General features: G+C 32.7%; 1 protein-coding gene across 1 annotated transcript in view; it reads right to left on the reverse strand.

Moving 5' to 3' along the window:
* The window catches only part of LOC149415033 (voltage-dependent calcium channel type A subunit alpha-1-like), a 260,436-nt gene extending 246,474 nt beyond the window's left edge, over window positions 1-13,962 (reverse strand). The window contains exon 1 of the mRNA XM_089642980.1: window positions 13,842-13,962. Coding sequence (XP_089499106.1) covers window positions 13,842-13,960 — 119 coding nt within the window. The 5' untranslated portion in view covers window positions 13,961-13,962. The remainder of the gene's footprint in view (window positions 1-13,841) is intronic.
* Window positions 13,963-20,395: the final 6,433 nt, after the last annotated feature.

Raw genomic sequence — 20,395 nt, forward strand, 5'->3', positions numbered from 1 at the left:
GGCTCGCATTCGGAACGTGTGTAAGGAATTTGTTCCGTTCGGAACTAAAACGAACGTGTGCGGCAGTTAATGTATTTTCTACTGATTCCGTGCATTCGGATGTCCGAATACGGAAAACGAATTCGGAAATCGAATACGAAAAACGTATGTATGCGGCCAGCCTAAAACAACCCGTTTATCGAAGGACGTCTTCGATTATTTATCCTTTCAAATCCGCTCTCCACACTCTGTAGTCTTCATTCAGCAGAATCAGTAGTGTGCAATAATCAGGTTACGGCGGTGTCTTTTATATTGATCTCTTCCAGCCCTAGACTCGAGCCTTTCCCGCCCTACGTTCCGCCCTACCGTTATGCCGCCCTAGTTATAAGGGATGATACGGTTCTTACATCGAGAAATCGCATTAAAGGTTGTGCAATAATGTGAACTGTACATTAGCAGTTCAGCGCTTGCAGCCATTTCAGGCACCGAATCAAATGGATTATTTTTTTAATGTGAATACCGTACATCTAATTCTATAATTTGAGCGCACAAGAGTCCCAATTACTCCCAACCTTCTGGAGCCAGTGAGACTAAGCTATCTCAGATTGAGGTGTATTGTGAGGCTGAAGGTAGCGGGGAGGGGAAAGAGTGGAAATATCTGGCTTTTCAGGTTTGATCATAAAACATGGCTAAAGCTATTTCAAGCCAGATTTCAATTCTGAATGATGGTCTTACACCAGGGTGATACTGAGAGTATATACCACTCTGGAACGTGTCGCAAATACACAATATATATTTTCAATTAATAAGTTGTGAAATGATACAAATTAAATTTACTTGCGCACGCCGGATCGCTAGTAGTATCCCTCGACCACGGAGGTCATCAAAAATAACATAATAATAAAAGTACACAAACATATTTTATTAAAATTGCTTTTAACTAAACTAAACCCAAACTAAGAACCTAAAAATATTTTTTAAGTGCTTAGAATCAAAGTGTTTTTTTTTTAATTTTCACAACACAAAATAAATACATAAATCATATATTCTTTTTACACTGATTTCTTCGTTAATTTTCTCTACATGCCCAATCTGGTGACCGGATAAATCATCAAAATGATAATTCATCACATCTTTAAAAAGTTATATAAAGTCATGGAAAGTGATGAAACAAAAACTTTTTTAACTGGGTTAAGAAGGTTAGGTTAAGTTAAAAAAAAATTTTTTTTCATCGTTTTTAATGACTTTATATCACTTTTTAAAAGTGTGTTGAATAGTCACTGTGTTGAGTTGGCATGGAACCGTCCAAACTATATAAGCGTCCCTTTCTTAATCTTACTCATTACGCTTATATTATGTTACATTAAGCTTACATCAGCCTTGCACTATTTTGCAGATCTCTACATTTCTCGTAGGATTATACATCATTTTACTACACACACGCCTTTCGGATCTCACTTTTACTACTCATTTCTACGGAGATGCCCGATGAAGTGAATAAAAAATCCAAGTTCCAAAAATTGAAGACATTTATAAAAATGTTTCAATATTACAGATGTTCAAAGATGTATTAAACAAATTAAAACCTAATTCATCATTAAGATATAAATATAACGTCCAAATGCCATTATTTTTTCTACAACAAATGCAGAGTAATCGCCTTACTAATTCTAATTAGATATACGCCCGTTCAACATTGGTGTAGTAAAGACGGCCCAGATCCTGGTTTAAGAGGAAATTACAAGCCAAAAATGTGTATATTCTTGGTATTCCTTATATTGTAGGTAACAGACATTAAAATCGCTTGACAAACGGAGTCTAGAAACGTTCGATTTCAAACACAAAATTGGTTTTAATTTATTTTTTAAGTAATTTTATTAGAAAGTAAAAAAGTTAATCAAGTGAAACTGTCACAGATAATCTTAGCTATAATACTGTATTTTTTAAAGTTGTTTTCTTTATGCGTTCAACATTTCTATTGAAAAAAAAAATTTAGTGGCTTACATTTATATTTTTTATTGAGTAATTTATTATTTTATTTGTATTCTAATCAAGCGAAACGATATTAAAACCTTCAATTTATCTAAAGCATATTTTTTAGTATTCATAATGTACACATATTCGTTGTAAAGATTAATCAAAAAAGTGATTTAGCATTAAGCTTCGCCTTAAGACATGTTTAACTAAACAAACCCTCATCGGGTGAGGTTTGTTTGGGGAGATAATTTGACCTTTCTAACAAGTCTGTCTTTACCAATCGCCTTGCGCAGCAGCGCGAAGGATAGATCTTACGTCCGTCAAAAATACTCTACACACAGCATCCTCAAAAATGACATGGTCCCCGAGGGAAATTATTTTCCTCGGGGCCTCCTGTATACGGTTAGTGTTAAAAAAATATTAATCCAAAAATAATGTTACAAAACGGTTTCTTCGTCTGGATATACATAATATAATTAATAAACTTACAAATAGATATGTGTATACAAAGATATAATAATAAATTAAGGCGATGCATTACGTAGTAATGCAAAATCATGTGTTTTTGGTTTGAAAATTTGGTCGCCTAGAAATATTTCAGATGCTTTAATTAAATACTGCGAGTAGAATACATCCTGGCCTTTGAAATAATCTAGTATTTTTTAGATAAGTCTTTTTATAAGCCCAGAAAAAAATAACGTATAATGCCTATGAAAACTGCTTTAAAGTTCAAAATCTCTTACTTACGAACCCATTTTCGGTTATGATTTTATTGTATAATGTGGCAAATTAAGTTATTTATAAAATTATCGAAAACAAATTAAATATTTATGCCTGAACATCCACAAAATAAAATAAAAGACATTTTCTGGCCATGTTTTTTTCTTGCATAAATCAAAACAGGCGGATGGTGTTAAGCGGGAATTTAAACTTTATCGCCATCTACGTAAGGGTTATTATTGATAGCGGCTCAATTTAAAATATTACACAACGTATTGCATCGCCTTAAGAGTTATTATTATAAAAAATATATAATTTTTAATTATTGAAGACATTATAGTGGAAGAAAATCGAACAGAAAAATCAGAAAAAGATAGGTCACATCTAGGGCTCGAGCCCATGACCCTTACCTTGCCGGGGTACCGCTCTAGAGCGGTGTATTGCCGTTTAGGAATCGCTAATATAGTCTTCAATAATTAAATATTACAATTTGTGGTTTTACTCACAAAGTTATTCCAAGAAATAAATAAAGATTATATTTATTTATTTTTATTTATTTATGTATTTAACGCCCAGAGGGCTTTTACATGGTTGGTAGTATAATTTTAATTTGACAGATACTTTGAAACATAAAAAACAAGAATAAAATTACATTTGATAAAAGCTATGCAACAAGTCATACAAACACAAGAAACAAAAACATAAAATGATGTGTTTAGGAGTACTGTTGAAATAAATGTTTTAAATGATCCACAAAACTTGCCAAGTTGGTATTGAATATGTCAACATCACCCAAGTAATGATTTCCCATGGTGTGAAGTCGTTGTATCGGAGAGTGGGCAATGTAGTTACGCTTATGTGTGCTGCTGTAGAATATTGTATTTTGTCGTGTTTTTACTGTGGGTGTATGTATGTTTATAAGTTGCAGGAGTTCACAACAGTCGAATTTAGAGTTAAATATTTTGAATAAGAACGTTAAATCGTTTATTTTACGTATATCTTCTAATGTATGTATTTTTAGAGTATTTAATAAGAAATTGTATTTTAAGTCTTCGACAGGGATATTTAATAAATATGAAATAAACAAAATTATCAAATACTAGTTCATTATTACTTTTATGTGGGTATACAGTTATATGTAGGAAATAAAGGTAAATGCAGGTAACTCCATTAATGGAGGACTGAACGCAGTTGGAACTAACAAAAAATTGTCCAAAGAAGCGAAGTTAGCAGTCCATAATTGAGTGCTGGTACCTACCCTGATATATGGGAGTGAGGCATGAAACTGGCAGAGAAAGGATGAAAGTAGATTGAATGCTGTTGAAATGAGATCCCTGAGGCGTATGTGTGGTAAAACCATGTATGATCGTGTAAGGAATGTGGAGATTCGCAAAGAGCACAATGCTGATGTTAGCGTAGTGAGTAAGATTAAGAAAGGGACGCTTAGGTGGTTTGGGCATGTAATGAGCATATATGATGCAAGTGTGAATGGTAGCAGAAGTCGGGGACGCCCGAGGAAGACATGGCACGATCAAGTGAATCAGATACTTGAGTCGGGCCATGTCAAGAGTTAGAATAATAGAAGAGTATGTATGAGACGATGTATAAATGTGAATGAGGCAAGAAGTGTGTCCCAAGACCGAGTTGTTCGAGAAATATAATTGAATTTCAGAATGCATTCGAGGTATTTTTAATGTGTATTTGAAATAATCATTAATATTTATAAATAATAAAATTTAAAAAAAACACGTGATATGTCAAAAAAAAAACATTTAGACTTAAACGTCCATACTTTTGAAAGAATTTGATGTTAAAAAAACACATTTCTTTTGTGTAGGGAATTAGTAAGATAACTCTTATTTAACTTTTTATGCCGTTCATACGATAAAAAAATTAAATAATCTTTTCAATTTCAAATGTCAACAAAAAAATCCGCTGATTTGTAATCATATATTTTGATTTTAATAATTTCAATGCGTTGTTGAAGCGTATATCGTTCCATTTTTATTAATAACGTAGTTTCTACTTGTCAAATGTCAAAAAATTACAGCTTTAAAGTAATATCTACTGAAATAGCGGGCTATTCAAAATAACACCTCTTATTCGAAAATCCAATATTAAGAAGAAAATTGTATTATTGATTCATCTAATTTACTAAAACTCATTACCAAATAATTAAATACAGTTTATTATTTTAAAAAACATTACAAAATTGATAATTTTAGTGAATTTTTAAATACATTTTTAAAGGAGAACTATATGCATATAAATAGCGGCTATCGACTATGCATGGAGAAATGTAGATTGCCCTTTAGAGATAATTTCATTAATGCTAAATATGTCGATATTCCAATTGATTCTGTTCCACAGAGACATTGCTCTTTCCACCGGCATGGACCATTGGCAAGTTAGCTATGCAGACTGGGAGATAGAATAGTTTGTGCTGTTGATGACGGAGATAACCATCAGGAACACAGAAATTAATGCTCTTCATGATAGCAGAATTTTCAAACCATCAACGAATCAGTCAGATGAAATGTATATCAATGTGTAAATTCCTTCTGACCTGTAGATAGTTCATTCATGGCATACCCAAAATAAAGTTGGTAGTACAGAGCCAGGGGTAGTGATCATAGGTTATGATTTTTGTGTGTCACTAAGCAAGTGAACAAATCTATCTACATATATAAAAATTCAGCCTCGTATGTATAATAAAATAATAAAATTGATTCAAAATTCGCAGCTCACCTCTTGGAGAAAAACCACGTCCCGCTTGACAACAACGAGCCTAAACCTTTACACATAGAAAAAAAGGGTTTTAGATTAAATTTACTACAACAATTAGAGATAAATAAAAGAACGAAGAAATGATCCAAACATAACTCTAATTAATAATCAAACAAAAATGATCAATTCTCCCCTGTTTAATATTTTCAAAAAACCCAAAAAATATAATTCCTTAACATAATCACCCACGTACCAACAATTAAGAAAACCCTTAGGTCATTGATTTTAACAGGTGTGAAAACACTGCTGGATTCCCAAAATATTTTGGTTATTCCAATTCTTAATGAATCATTTTTGAACATTATAGAAAATTAAATGGGTGGGGATAAAAAAAATCATATAAATAAGTCGTCGCCGTGAGGACATATCCACAGTTTGATAATGGCCTCAAAAGCCGAAACAGCTGTCACATTGAAAAACTGTAAAAATAACAGAAATACTGGCAGAACTTCATAATTATTATAGTATTATTAAATTTGATTCATTTTAAATTTATTTTAAAAAAATAAACGGAGTTCTACGAATTAAACACCAAAACAATAAATAATATAATATATATTTTTTTAATTATTATGATTTTTTTTAGATTAGTTAATACGATCAAATCGTGTGGTAAATTGATATTGCCGCACAGAAGGGTATTGGGTCTAGTTCGGAGGTGAGAGCTTGTCTTGTGAACAACTTCAGGCCAGCCGTGAGCTTTGTGACGTCACAACCCCCACGTTATTATTGGCGCGCCACGCATGCGCCAAGCACACGTCACTGAGGAAGAAAAAGGTGGGGGAAAATTCTACGAAATCAAACTGGGAACTTTAGAGATATGAACTTCAGCTGTGATAGAGGTAATAGGGTGTTCTCAGTGTACCATGTTTGTGGTCTGTAGATATCGCATTTTAAATTGATGTCTTCTTAAAACGGTTACACAAACATATTACGGATTAGATTACCAATTTGTTACACACATAAGTATAAAATAATGTCAATGGTCAATGCAGAATTATTAAGCAGTTGAGTCGCTGTGTTGATTGGTGTTTTCTGATAGGCAGAATTCCTCGCTTTCGGAGTATAAAAAAGTGCATAGGATCTCCCACGAATATACTTGTTAGTCACATGTAAGCTGTTAGCTATTGTCTAGCGGTCCACAATAGAATGCTGATACCAACATTACCAGGAGTGGGTTCAACCATCCGCCGTCATTACACTAGTCATTATCTAGTAAAAGTAATAATATCATTAATTTTTATCTTTAAAATAATATATTTATAATAGTTTTTTTGATAGAGATATTGAAAGAAGTGTAAATGCAGGTAACTTCATTAATATTGTCCAAATAAACAAAGCTACCAGTCCATAATGAAGTGCTGGTACCTACCCTGATCTGATGTATGGCAGCGAGGCATCAAACTGTCAAAGGAACGATGATTGTAGACTGAATGCTGTAGAAATGAGATTCATGAGGCGTGTGTGTGTTAAAACTACATAAAACCGTGTGAGAAATATGGAGGTTGGCAAATAGTGTAAATTTGATATAAACGCAATGATTAAGATTAAGAAAGGGACGCTTTGATGGTTTGTGTACGTATTTGGAATGATCGGAAAGTGTGTAAAGATATATTAGAATTTTCTTCCGTTTCCTTCGTTTTTAAATCAAATCCGATTCCATTGGAAAAGTACAACACAAATTTCGAAGATATAATATTACTTATTACTGCTCGATATATCTTTTGAAATCATAAATTAAAATTACTTGATAAAATAATTAAACTTGTTTCTGACTTGACTTAAATTTTTAAATTATTTTTAATGGTGTTATAGACAGTCCTGATTTACTTAGCCCAATCGCCTTTCATATACCGAACACAAATATTCTATCAAAAAATACTTTTAGAAAGTCGCTTGTAGCTGGATTGCATGAGATGGTAATACTTTCGCATAAATAGTATAAGTTATCAACTGCATGAAATTTAGTTACAAGAAGGCTATAATAGCATAGTATAGTTCTTCAATAATATTAATAATACAGTTACTAACATGGCCTCCATGGTCGAGCGGTAAGGTTCTCGACTAGCAAGATGAAGGTCACGGGTGCGAATCCCAGCGTGCGCAAGTAAATTTTGTTTGATTAATTTATGTTATTTCACAAATAACTAATTAAAAATAATATGAAGTATATTTGCGGCACGTTTCAAAGTGAAATATACTCTCAGTATCGCCCTGGTGTAAGACCACAATTCATAATTAAAACATTGCTTTAAATGTCTTTAGCCGTATTTGGTGAACATTTCTGAATAGCCAGGTATTTCCCCACCTTCCTCTTCCACATCTCCTTCACTCCCCACTACTTTAAAACTCACAAGATTCCCCAATTGGGGATGATATATTCTCATTGACTCCAGACGGTTGGGATGCTTGTGCGGTTTCACGTAAAAAATGAAAATGAAAACATTATTGTACTATTTAATTGATTGATTCTATTTGTATGAGCCATTTATTTATTCCGCAATTATTCCTGCACCGCTATGATAATAGTAATTAATAGTTTATTTGTTCGTTTGTTGATGCATTGTTAAGTTGATAAGTAATTAGAAATATTCCTACGTAATGCGTAACATTATGCAAGCGACTTGTTGCTAGAAAAACCACAAATTCCACGATAGAAAATTATATAAAGCCTTTCCAAATGAAATTATAAACATTATGGAGATAAACAAGTTTAAAAACGAAATAAATTAGGACTAGACACGAAGATGAGGAAATCATTAACATTATGAAGTAACACAAACACAACCCAAGGTCAAGAAACATTAAGATGAGGAAATCATTAAAATTATGAATTAATACAAATACAACCTACAGTCAAGAAACATTAGGGTGAGGAAATCATTGAAATTAAAAATTAACACAAACACAACCTATAGTCAACAAACATTAAGATAAGGAAATCATTAAAATTAGGATGTAACACAAACTTAACCTAGAGTCAACAAACATTAAGATTGGGAAATCATTAAAATTTTTATGTAAGACAAACTAAACCTAGAGTCAACAAGCATTAAGATTAGAAAATCATTAAAGTTATGAATTAACACAAACACAACCTACAATTAAGAAACATTAAGATGCAGAAATCATTAACATTATGAAGTACCATAAACACAACCTATAGTCAACAAAAATTAAGATGTGGAAATCATTAAAATTATGATGTAATACAAACACAACCTACAGCCAACAAACATTAAGATGTGGAAATCAAAAAACATGTTTTAGCTTCACAAATTAAACAATGTATTTATTTATTGTTATCAAGATTAATTTGAAGAATTTCATTTTAATACATTTTTTTTCAACTTATAAAAAACATTTTTTTAAAACAATTTTTAAACAAATTGATTTTTTTATTATTACCTACTAGCTGAGGTTTACCCGGCTTTGATTGTGGTTATTAATGGTTTGGAAAAAAAGTTTTACGGTTGCAAATTCTAATTTAGGTACTTGAAAACTGGGTGCATTTTCTTAAAAAAAATTGTAAACACTCGAAAAGTTTACTTTTTAAAATATTTGTTTCACTTGTTCGTGCCTTGACTTACTCAGGCGTCCTTGAATTCTTCTACCATTCAAATACACAATTCAAAAATTCTCCTTACATATCTTTCTTTGTTCAACACGTACGCCTCATTCTACCACAAATAATAATTTGATTCATGTCTCCCCGGGCATCCCCGACTTTTTATACCATTCTCTTCGTGTATTTAATTTGTATAAATATAATATATTTGCGCATGCCTAGATTAGAAATATAATATACTTGCCCATGCCTAGGTTAGAAATATAATATACTTGCGCATGCCTAGATTAGAAACACGATCACTGGATTGCTAGTACCACAATTTAAAAGTTTTCTAATCTAGGCATGGGCAAGTATATTATATTTCTAATCTAGGCATGGGCAAGTATATTATATTTCTAATCTAGGCATGGGCAAGTATATTATATTTCTAATCTAGGCATGGGCAAGTATATTATATTTCTAATCTAGGCATGAGCAAGTATATTATATTTATTTAATTTGTATAAATACGCAACTTATTAATTAAAAAATAATATTTAATACAAATGGACCCTATTGCTAATGGTTTTTTTCTCTAACGTCTTTGACTTCTTTCAACATTCACTACGGTATACCACAATGTTACTGTTTAAAAACTACATTACATCGACTTCGTATCACATTGCAGTTCAGAGTTCTCTAAACTTTAAAATTTCCAGAGAAATCGGTCCAGTAATTGTGTGTTTATAGGACAAAAAAACTAACAACATTTTTCACACATTTAAGATGTCATTATTGATTTTCTTACAGAATATCTGAAATTATTAAAAATAAACATTTAATAATGGTATGTAACATAACAAAAACTTTAAATTCTCTAATTATCATTAAAATATCACATATTTTTTCATGGATAAATTAAGGATTGTTAAATTTACTTGCTGCTGTCGTTTAGTCAACACAAGCTGACGTTTACCCGGCATTGCTAGACTTTTCTCTACTTTATATAAATTTAATATACATGTATTATGTATATAAATCTTTCGAAAGAAAATTTCTAAATGATAATGAAAATCCTATCAAAATTGGTTGTGTAGTTTAGAAGAACCAAACAGACACGGAGAGACTTTTAAGATTATAGAAAGTACTAGCTTACGTGTAGCCGGCGCCGCGGCGTTGCTAAGGGTTATCCTAAACATATATCATGTCAAATTTTTCTGTAGCCCTTTTTAAGATATACAATTCTGTAGTACATTATTTTGATGTATCTCATAAGGTTTAGCCAGCATTAGTAATGCAGTGCCCGAAAATATATTTTTACGTCTTGATTATAAAACATCGAATTTTCTCTACTTTCTATAAATAAAATATGAAAGTATCATATATGTAAACCTTCCGGAAGAAATTTTGTAAATGGCAGTGAAAACCTTATTACAATCCGTTGCGTAGCTTAGAAGAACTAAGCGCACAAACAAACAGACGCGGATAGCGACATTAATTTAAACTGTTAAAAGATACTTGTTTTGTTCTATAAACATATTCATATGGATGTTAGTAATATTGCCTATATAAAGGAGCACTTTTTAATTAAGCCTTACTAACAAACCATCACGCCGTTTCTCCGCAAGGGTAGGCAGAGTGAGGGAACAGGTTGCCTAAAATCGGTCTTGACACACATTTCCTGCTTCATTCATATTCATACGTCGTCTCATACATAACTTTCTGTTAATCTTACGATTTGCAAATAATAATATCGAGTGTTTAATGTACGTCAGATTACATTGGGAACACCCTTTAATTAATTAAGGTTAAGGCGATGCCATACGTAGTAATGCAAAATCGTGTGTTTTTGGTTTGAAAATTTGGTCGCCTAGAAATGTTTCGGATGCTTTAATTAAATACTACGAGTAGAATACATCTTGGCCTTTGAAATAATCGAGTATTTTTTAGATACGTCTTTTTATAAGCCCAGAAAAAAATAATGTAAAAGCCTATGAAAACTGCTTTGAAGTTCAAAATCTCGCACTTACGAACCCATTTTCGGTTATGATTTTATTGTATAATGTGGCGAATTGAGTTATTTTTAAAATGATCGAAAAAAAATTAAATATTTATGTCTGAACATCCACAAAATAAAATAAAAGGCACTTTTTGGCCATGTTTTTTTCTTGCATAAATCAAAACAGGCGGATGGTGTTAAGCGGGAATTTAAACCTTATCGCCATCTACGTAAGGGTTGTTATTGATAGCGGCTCAATTTAAAATATTACAAGACATAGTGCATCGCCTTAATCTTATAAGGTTTGATTCCATTTTTATTATATTAAATTTTATTATTATTTATTAAATTTTTGATTTGATGTCATCGCGTTTGGATGCCATCCAGTCGCCATGAGTTCAATTCCTTTTTTTAGTGTTGAATTCCATTCTGATTTTTTTTGCTCACTGTGGTGGTAGTAGGAGATTTTCAAATATTGTCACGTTATTCGTAAACTGAGAATGTTTGCATTTCTTCAAATATTTTTTATTAAACTGCCCATTTTATCAACACGGTGTCTGGAAACTCATGAAAAATAATACAAGACAAACATTTTACCATAATCTACACTAGAAAAGTTGGCGGTAGTCCGCAGAGGCGCGCCTCATTCTTTAAATCAGTTTATAATAACGAGGAACAAATATTTCAGGTGTGATTTGAAATTTTCTCGGCCAAAAGTATTATAGTGATTTGTTTTTGGGCTATTATGCCGTGTTGCGCTACCTCCTTTTTATCCAACGTTAGATGAGTGACAGATGTGACACATTTGCCCTGATAATGGACACTACGCTAGCGGTAGCGCAACCCGGCATAATACCCCAAAAACAAATCACTATAACAAATATTTCAGTTCGCGAATAAGCAAAATAACGAACTTTCTTTAATATTAAACAAATTCTTCGTGTTCACTTTGAGGTCATTTTCTTACGATTGCACGTAATATGACAACTGTGTTTTTAGGTTAGTTTTTTTAATATATTTTAATAAAACCCAAACTATTAACTTAAGTGTCCTACTTTGTAAAATCGTTTACTGTTTACTGTGCATTTTCTCATATTTACCATCAATTTAATAACTTGTCTATAAAAATAACACAGGGAAGTACGTTTTTTCAAAATGCATGAATGTGGAAAATATGAAAGAGGTATTTTTTTAAATAAGAACAACATAAGACATATTCACATTATATGTTTTATGAAAGGAATGTGATTTCAGTCCAGGGTGGAAAATTGCATCATTATGTATCAGAAATACATCCACGAATTTTCAAAGAATTTGACGTTTGGAAAGTATTAATTTATTTTATACGTTAGAAGACAAAGATTGGGAAGTATCTTGCTGTACAGATCTAATCACAAAACACTATTATTATTGTATCATTGAAGACAATATGAGCGACTCTCAAACGAAAATTTGAAATTTTGAAAAGATTCGATCGCAACTAGAAATTAATTACTACTGAGCTAATTCCACCATATCCCTTTTGGTCATTTTTAACTTTATCATATTTCGACTAAGAATTACTAACATCATCTTCATTTTCTTAGCGCATATTTTTTATATTTTTCTATTTCAAACTTTCGTTTAAAAGTCGTGAACATCGTCTTCAATACTTAATTTTTACAATTTGCATTTTTACTCATTAAGTTATAAAAAAAACTATTATTTTAATTAATATTGATAAGTTATATTAAATGCTATTAAATCATATAACATTTATTTTATCTTCAATATATTGTGTTTTGCACAATATTTTTAATAATACGAGATTTAAAAATTTGATAACGAATAAATTAACGTTTATTAAAATTTTCAGCAGAAATGTTCATAAATTTTACAGTTACGTTTTTTAAGGTCAAGTTGTTTCACAAAATTTTAAAAAATCATCAAATTTCAAAGTAAATTTTCAGTATTTGTTTTTTTATATAATTATATCTTAGCGGCTTTTAATAAGAAATTATAACAAAACTTGAGTAAAACAAGAATTTTTTTTTTTTAAATTTACTTCGAAATTTGATGAATTGTTCAAATTTTGTGGAATAACCCGTGCTTAGTGATTGCAATAAGTTGAATCTTAGGGCGTACAATGTACATACTTTACGTAGGTTATAAGCTCCAGATAGCCTCATTTAATATATTTTTTATCAGTGATTTAAAATTAACGATAAATTATTTATTTTCCACAAAAAAATTCAATATTTACAAAAATGAATCCTATTTAAATTGTAATTGAATTATGACATAATAAATTGATACTAATTCTACTGTTTTTTTACTGAAATTGTGTATATTGCTACACCTAAACTTGTACCATGCACAAAGATAATTTTTAAAATGTATAAATGCTACATTTTTACAGTATTTTTAACGTAATAAATGTAAGTTTTTAACGTAATTTTGGCGAAATATTATCGGTATTTTTCTTTAAGTTACACATATTAACAGTACAAAAATAAAGAAGCATTTAATTTTGGCAGAATTATCAACGTAATGCTATGGTTTTGTTATGTAATTTAAGATATGTTTAGCAGTTTAATGTAATGAATACGATACTGACGGCTACACAACAATTAGTTGAATATAAAGAGGGAATGAAAAATGGACGATCTCTCTTCCCGCTGGTCGAACCGAGGTTGAGACATGTTTGTATGACTTAAAATCAAGTTATAATCGGTATTTGAAGGTATTATGTTACAGAGAAATATGTTATATTGTACAATGGTAAGGTTACGTTCGTTTGTCGTAAGTAGTTAAGAGTCCAAGTAATGAAAATCCCAGTCGGGTACGTACCATCTTTTCGCCGAACATGGAAAGTATAATAGTTTCACGAATACACAACTGTGTGCGATAATTCGTTCTCCTGTAGAATTCGACAACACTGTGTAGCCTAAAGCCACCGCAAACAACATGTATCGAGTCGTTACATGGTGACCAAATCGAAAAAACACCGAATTAAATGTGAAAAACGCAAAAAATCCATTTTTCCTAGGTGGTGTAAATAAACGGGAAAAACACGCCGCTGTCTGACATCTGGCGGAGAAACTGCGAAACTCTCGCGGGCACTGATCTAATTTTCTTTATTCATCAACATTATTCAACTGCATTTATATTTACACTTGGAATTTGATGCAATACAATCGTCGGCCATCGAATCACACACGTAACTGATGTAATTATTGTACAGTTCCAGCGTATTAGCGTTCGGCGCTTAACCCAAGGCAATCGCTGAAATGGAGGGCGGGGAGTAGGGGAAAGACGCAGAGGGAAATGCGGATTATTGAAACACACTCATCATATTCCAATTCGTGTGCACTTATCACTAGCACTTATTATTTTACGGAACTCATCGATCCGTTAAACGAACTGTTCACTTGCCACGAACGTAAAGCACTCCTCGACAAAATTCACAATCGAATCAAACTGCTATCAATCGCGATAAGAACAACTACTCAGATTCAAAAACCAAAAAAAAACGAAGTTTTTTTGTAAGCTTCCAATATTAAAAGACACTTTAAACAAATATTAACGCAAATATTAAATATAATAAAAAAAAAACAATCGTTATATTCACGATTACAGCGTTTAAAACATGGTTGAAATTAATAGATTGTAATAGGTACGTTTAGTAGAGATCTGAATGTAATTTAATTATTATTAATTGTTAATATCAATGCGAGGAAATCGGTTATTTGTGTTTTTAGTTTGTTTGAAATGAGCATGATGATAGAATTATTACCATTGATGTACTCGAAGGTTTCAGCGGCAGACTCGCACGGAACACTAGTGACACTGTGCGATGGCCTCTCACTGTGTGTTGGAGCGGATGGTACGCGCGGTGTCCCTCGGTAAGGGTGAGGTTAGGATGATGGCAGCGTGTATAGAGTGTAGACGGAGGGTCAGCGGGCATGGCCGTCAGACGCGGCCGTCGGGCGTCGCGGCGCTCATTTCTAGGTACGGTCTGGCGTCTGGCCGCTGCTGGGGCTCGAGCGCCACTGACGGCTCGAACAATGTGGCCAACCTTAGCGCAGATTGAGGGAGGCCAACATGCCAACACAACCTGCTTGTGCCGGTGCTTACTCGAGCGACTTAGAGACAAACCTTATAAACTTGTCGAATTCCGCACTTGGTTTCAACTGAATTACTACAAGAAACAATTATTTATGTCAGGGGAGATGATAAAAATGCATTAAAATAACATTTTTTCAATCAAAGTTGAATTTAAAGATTAAAAAATACGTATAAACTATTAAAATAACCCAAACTAACAACCTAAAAACCTATTTTTAAATCAAGTGTAGTTTTTTAAAGAGCCTTAAATGAAGCGGAATTCGACTACTTTACAAAATAATTTTTTTAATCTAAATTACGAGATCAACAAAAATGACGTAAAATAATTAGGTTCCAATGGTCGAGTGCTTAAAAACGTTGCCCTGGTAACACATTTGAAACAGTCACACTTTTATTTTTCTGTGTCTTGTTCTGTTTCATGTTTCGTTTAGACTTATTATTATTATCATCATCTTCTTCAATGATTTTTTATTTATTTATTAATTTACGGAAGAAAAAATATGAAATACAGAATAAAATATTTAAAAAAAATTGACAATACAATTACATAGTGTAAACATACTAATGTGATTTTAATTACAGTCCCACCTATTTTTTCACATACATAAGCGGTATGCAAATAAAACAGAAAAAAAATCAAATATTCCTAATCCAGAGATCCCATGAAAAATCGGTACCAAGAAATTAAACTTACAAAAATGAAAATTAGAATAATGTACGAATATGTCATTTGACTTATTCTCAAGAAAAGAACAAAACATTTATAAAAAACTTCACAACTACACGAGCACTATACAAAACAACGTAATAAACTATACAGACTGAATATGGTAAAATAATCATAGGCCGTGAGGATATCATGTCACCAAGAATCATAGGCCGTGAGGGTATCATGTCACCAAGAATCATAGGCCATTAGGATATCATGTCACCAAGAATCATAGGCCATGAAGATATCATGTCACCAAGAATCATAGGCCATGAAGATATCATGTCACCAAAAATCATAGGCCATGAGGGTATCATGTCACCAAGAATCATAGGCCATGAAGATATCATGTCAACAAGAATCATAGGCCGTGAGGATATCATGTCACCAAGAATCATAGACCATTTCCTTCCAGATAGCCTCAAAACGAAGAATTGAATAAATTAATAACAAACAAACAATCAATTTAATTCCATCAGTTTAATCTTGAGATAAGTACTGGTATAACGACCTGTCGGTGGCTGAGTTGACATTGTGTTTGGGACCCATCCAGGCGTAGTGTGTTCAATTCCTCGGCCGTCCTTCATCAAAAAACAATACAAGCTACATTATCAGCTTACTGTGGTGGTAGTAGGAGATTTTCAAATATTGTCAGGTTATTCGTAACCCGTGTCATTCGTAAACAAGCCCATATCTGTCTTTCTTTAAAAAATTGAACGAAGTTATAATGTACTTTAAGGCGATGCACTACAATAACACTCCTTATGTAGATGTGAATTGTGAATATTGTGAATACCGAAAAATATGCTTTAGATTAATTAAAGGTTTTTCTATCGTTTCGATTGAGTAGAATACAAATAAAAAAATAAATTACTCAGTAAAAAATATAAATGTAAACTACTAAAAAAAAATTTTTTTCAATAGAAATGTATGAACGCGTAAAAAAAACAACTTTAAAAAATACAGTATTGTAGCTAAGATTATCTGTGACAATTTCACTTAAACAATTTTTTTGCTTTCTTATAAAATTATTTACAAAATAAATAAAAACCAGTTTTGTGCTTGAAATCGAACGTTTTTAGACTCCGTTTGTCAAGCGATTTTAATGCCTATTACCTACAGTATAAGGTATACCAAAAATATACACATTTTTTGGCTTGTAGCTTCCTCTTAACACCAATCGCCAGTATTTATGCAAAAAAAAACATCGCCAATAAGTGGCTGTTATTTAGTTTTGCGAACGTTCAGCCACAAATATTTAAATGTTTTACGATAATTTTATAAAAAAAACTAAATTTTCCAAATTATAAAATAAAAACACATCCGAAAAATGGTTCGTTAGTAGAAGATTTTGAACTTTAAAGCAGTTTTGATGAGCCTAATACTTTGTTATTCACTGCTGATTTCATTGTTGAAAATGTTATATAATTTCTTTTATACCATTTTGCTTAAAATATTTGAATGGAATGGTACTGTTTTTAATAATTTTAAATATAATTAATTTACATCCGTGAGCATCGGTCTGAAAAACAAGTTATAGTTAGAAATTCGTTGGAATTGATTAAAATGTGACCGTAGAGCAAACCCCCTTGTCAAAGACATTTTTACATGAAATTTTATTGCATTTTATCTAGAAAATTGTGACAATAAAAACAATATTTCCTTTTTTTTATTTTCAAGAAGTAGGTGGATAACGTTGGGACGTAATTTATGTATACAAGTTAGTTTAACTTCAAGGTATTACTTCAAATATACATCGAAACCAGTGTCAAGTTTGTCTCTGTTCTACCGGTAAGAAGACGGCAGTTGCTTCAAGGAACTAGCGTCATTTATCCCTTTGGCGCCGGTGCGTGTAGGGATACACGACAATCTTAAAAAAACGGATTCTTTAGAGCATAAACGGCAGGTGGGAATGCTGTCATTGTTCTACCGGTATTTCAATGGAAGATGCTTGAAGGAACTAGTTATTGATCACTTCGGCACCGTTGAACCGCGCATAGTATTTATAAATGTTTTACATTTGTCTTTTGTAAACGGGTCGTTTCTATGATTCGTCCTTGAGTGCAACAGATCGACTGTGAATGAATGAATGAATTCTCGTGTTTCCTCCCTCTTGAAACATTTCACGCCCTCCTTTCCTCAAAAAGAGACTCCCACACCCAAAGATGACATAGGCCCTGAGGAAAATTATTATAGTAAAGTTATGGTCAAATTAAAAAAAATAGTAACCTTCACGAAAAACAAATAACTGTGCTGAAAAAATTCAAGCGGAAATGTTTTGTTGCACGTTTTAAATATCGGGTTATTCCTGGTACGAGTTACCCAAAAATATGCTCAGGAAGGGTTGTTTTGGAGAATTTGAACAATTCTTTAAATTTCAACGTTCATTTTCGGATTCTTTAAAAGTCCCATTCAAGTTCTGTTACTATGTAATTATAGGCTGGCTGCTTGACAGAACTTGAAAATTAATAACGCGTCCTTCGTCCATTTTCATATGCTTATAATCTTTAGTTAAAAAGTATAAAATAACGTGGCTATCAGCGTCTGTCTGTTTGTGCGCTTAGTTCTTCTAAACTACGCAACGGATTTTGATAAAATCTTCACTATCATTTAGAATTTTTTTTCCGGTATGTTTACAAATGTAAATCATGCATTTTATATTTATAGAAAGTGGAGAAAAGTCGATGTTTTGTAATCAACTTTTTGAAAATATTTTCGTGTGCTTTCGTTGCTAACACTGGCTAAACCTTATGAGATACATCAAAATAATATTCTACGGAATTGTATATTTTGAAAAGACCTACAGAAAAGTCCGCAACGGTATATGTCTATCTCTTAAAGATAACCCCCAGCAACGCCAGGCAAACGTCAGCTAGTCAATTTTTTTAATTAATCTTACCAAACAATTCCTAATTTCATACGTTATTTTCCCTTAGATTTCCCAAGAATTATCAAAAACTCCCTTGTTTTGGGATTTTTTTTGGCATTCACCCAGCAGTTAGTGGGTTGTGGGGAAGAAGTGGGTGGTATTGTGGGTCGAAGGGGTGGGTTTACAGTACATCGAACCAGTGTTACCAGAAGAAAATATGCAGCGGAGAATAAAGTGTTTTCCTTTGTCGATCTGAGCTTTCTTGCAAAATCTACCTATACACCCGAGAAAAGATACATAACGATTTACTACTATCTATTTAGGTACTGTACATTATATTTATGTTTATAAGGCCTCACTAATAATCTTTACGCTATTGATAACAAACATTAATATATGTTGTATTGTTAATGACTTCAAAACAAAATGTAATAAATTAACATCGTAACAGAGAGGTTTCGATCTTTGACAATTAATCCGAAGGTCACTGGTTCGAATCCCGGCGTACGCAAGTAAATTTTATTTGACTAATTTCCGAAAATGATATGTATGATACTCTCGGTATCCCCCTGCAGAACCGAAACGAAGCTTGAAATGGCTTTAGCCGTGTTTGGTCAGTTAGGTACTTTCCCACCTTCCTCTTCACCATCCCTTTCCCCTCTCCAATAGCTTCCAACATACCCCAAATGGGGAATGTTTTAGTCCATATAATTTGTAAATTTCTACCAGGGGTGACAGCATACAGAAAGAGGTGCATTGATTCTAATTTTATTTTTGTAGCCTCATAAGCCGTTCAATAGATTATAATGCAACCAACTGATTTTGCAGTGCAAACTGCAGTTTTTGTAGATGTAAATATGACTTTGTTCTATCGATATTTCGATGGAAGCTGCTTCGAGGAACTAGTTTCATCAATCCCTCGGCAATTGTGCATAGTCGGAAAACAAGAAGCGCGCCTAACATTTTATACGATTGATATTATTGTCACACGAGAACGAGTGCTTCTACGACTTTTACAGTAGCATAGCTGTAGAATTATTTGCCGGTCTTTGTGTTTTCTCTCTTTTACAATATGGTGCATCTTTAAAAATCAAGTTTACTACTCCCTTTCATAACCACCTCTGGGCTGGAGCCCTAAGATATGTGATAAAACTATTTGATTCTGATTGAGAATCCATTATTCACATTAACAGACCGATTGCCATCTCTAAAGCACAGACGCAATGTAGGCATTCTCAGACTGTACAACAGGTATTTAAATGGAGTCTGCTCGAAGGAGCTAGCATCGTTGAACCCCTGTACACTGGTGCACGTACGCGAAACCCAAAGGACAAGCGCTGTACACCCATTCACAGTAGTTGATATTGGCTTCATTCATGGCTCGTGGATGTGGAATGGCTACCGGCATCTGTTTTTCCTCCTTCATATAATCCGGGCCTTTTTAGGATCCGTATTATTAAATCGCTTCCTACATCCCCTGCCCCACAACTCTAAAATAGTTCCTCTATCTCTACGCTGTACAGCCAAGGCGAGCTCTTGTGAGGTGTGATAAAAAAAATATATAAAAAAATACCCTAACAAATCATCCCCAAAGATGACACAGGTCTGAGTGTGCTGTACTTGTAGGGGATATAATTGATTCCGTTAAAGGAGACTAGATTGTCATTTCAACCTTTTTTGCGTAAACCTTTTCACGTG

The sequence above is a fragment of the Hesperophylax consimilis genome, chromosome 19 (genome assembly GCF_061612785.1).
Source record: "Hesperophylax consimilis isolate HC1 chromosome 19, BYU_Hcon_1.0, whole genome shotgun sequence".
NCBI lineage: Eukaryota > Metazoa > Arthropoda > Insecta > Trichoptera > Limnephilidae > Hesperophylax > Hesperophylax consimilis.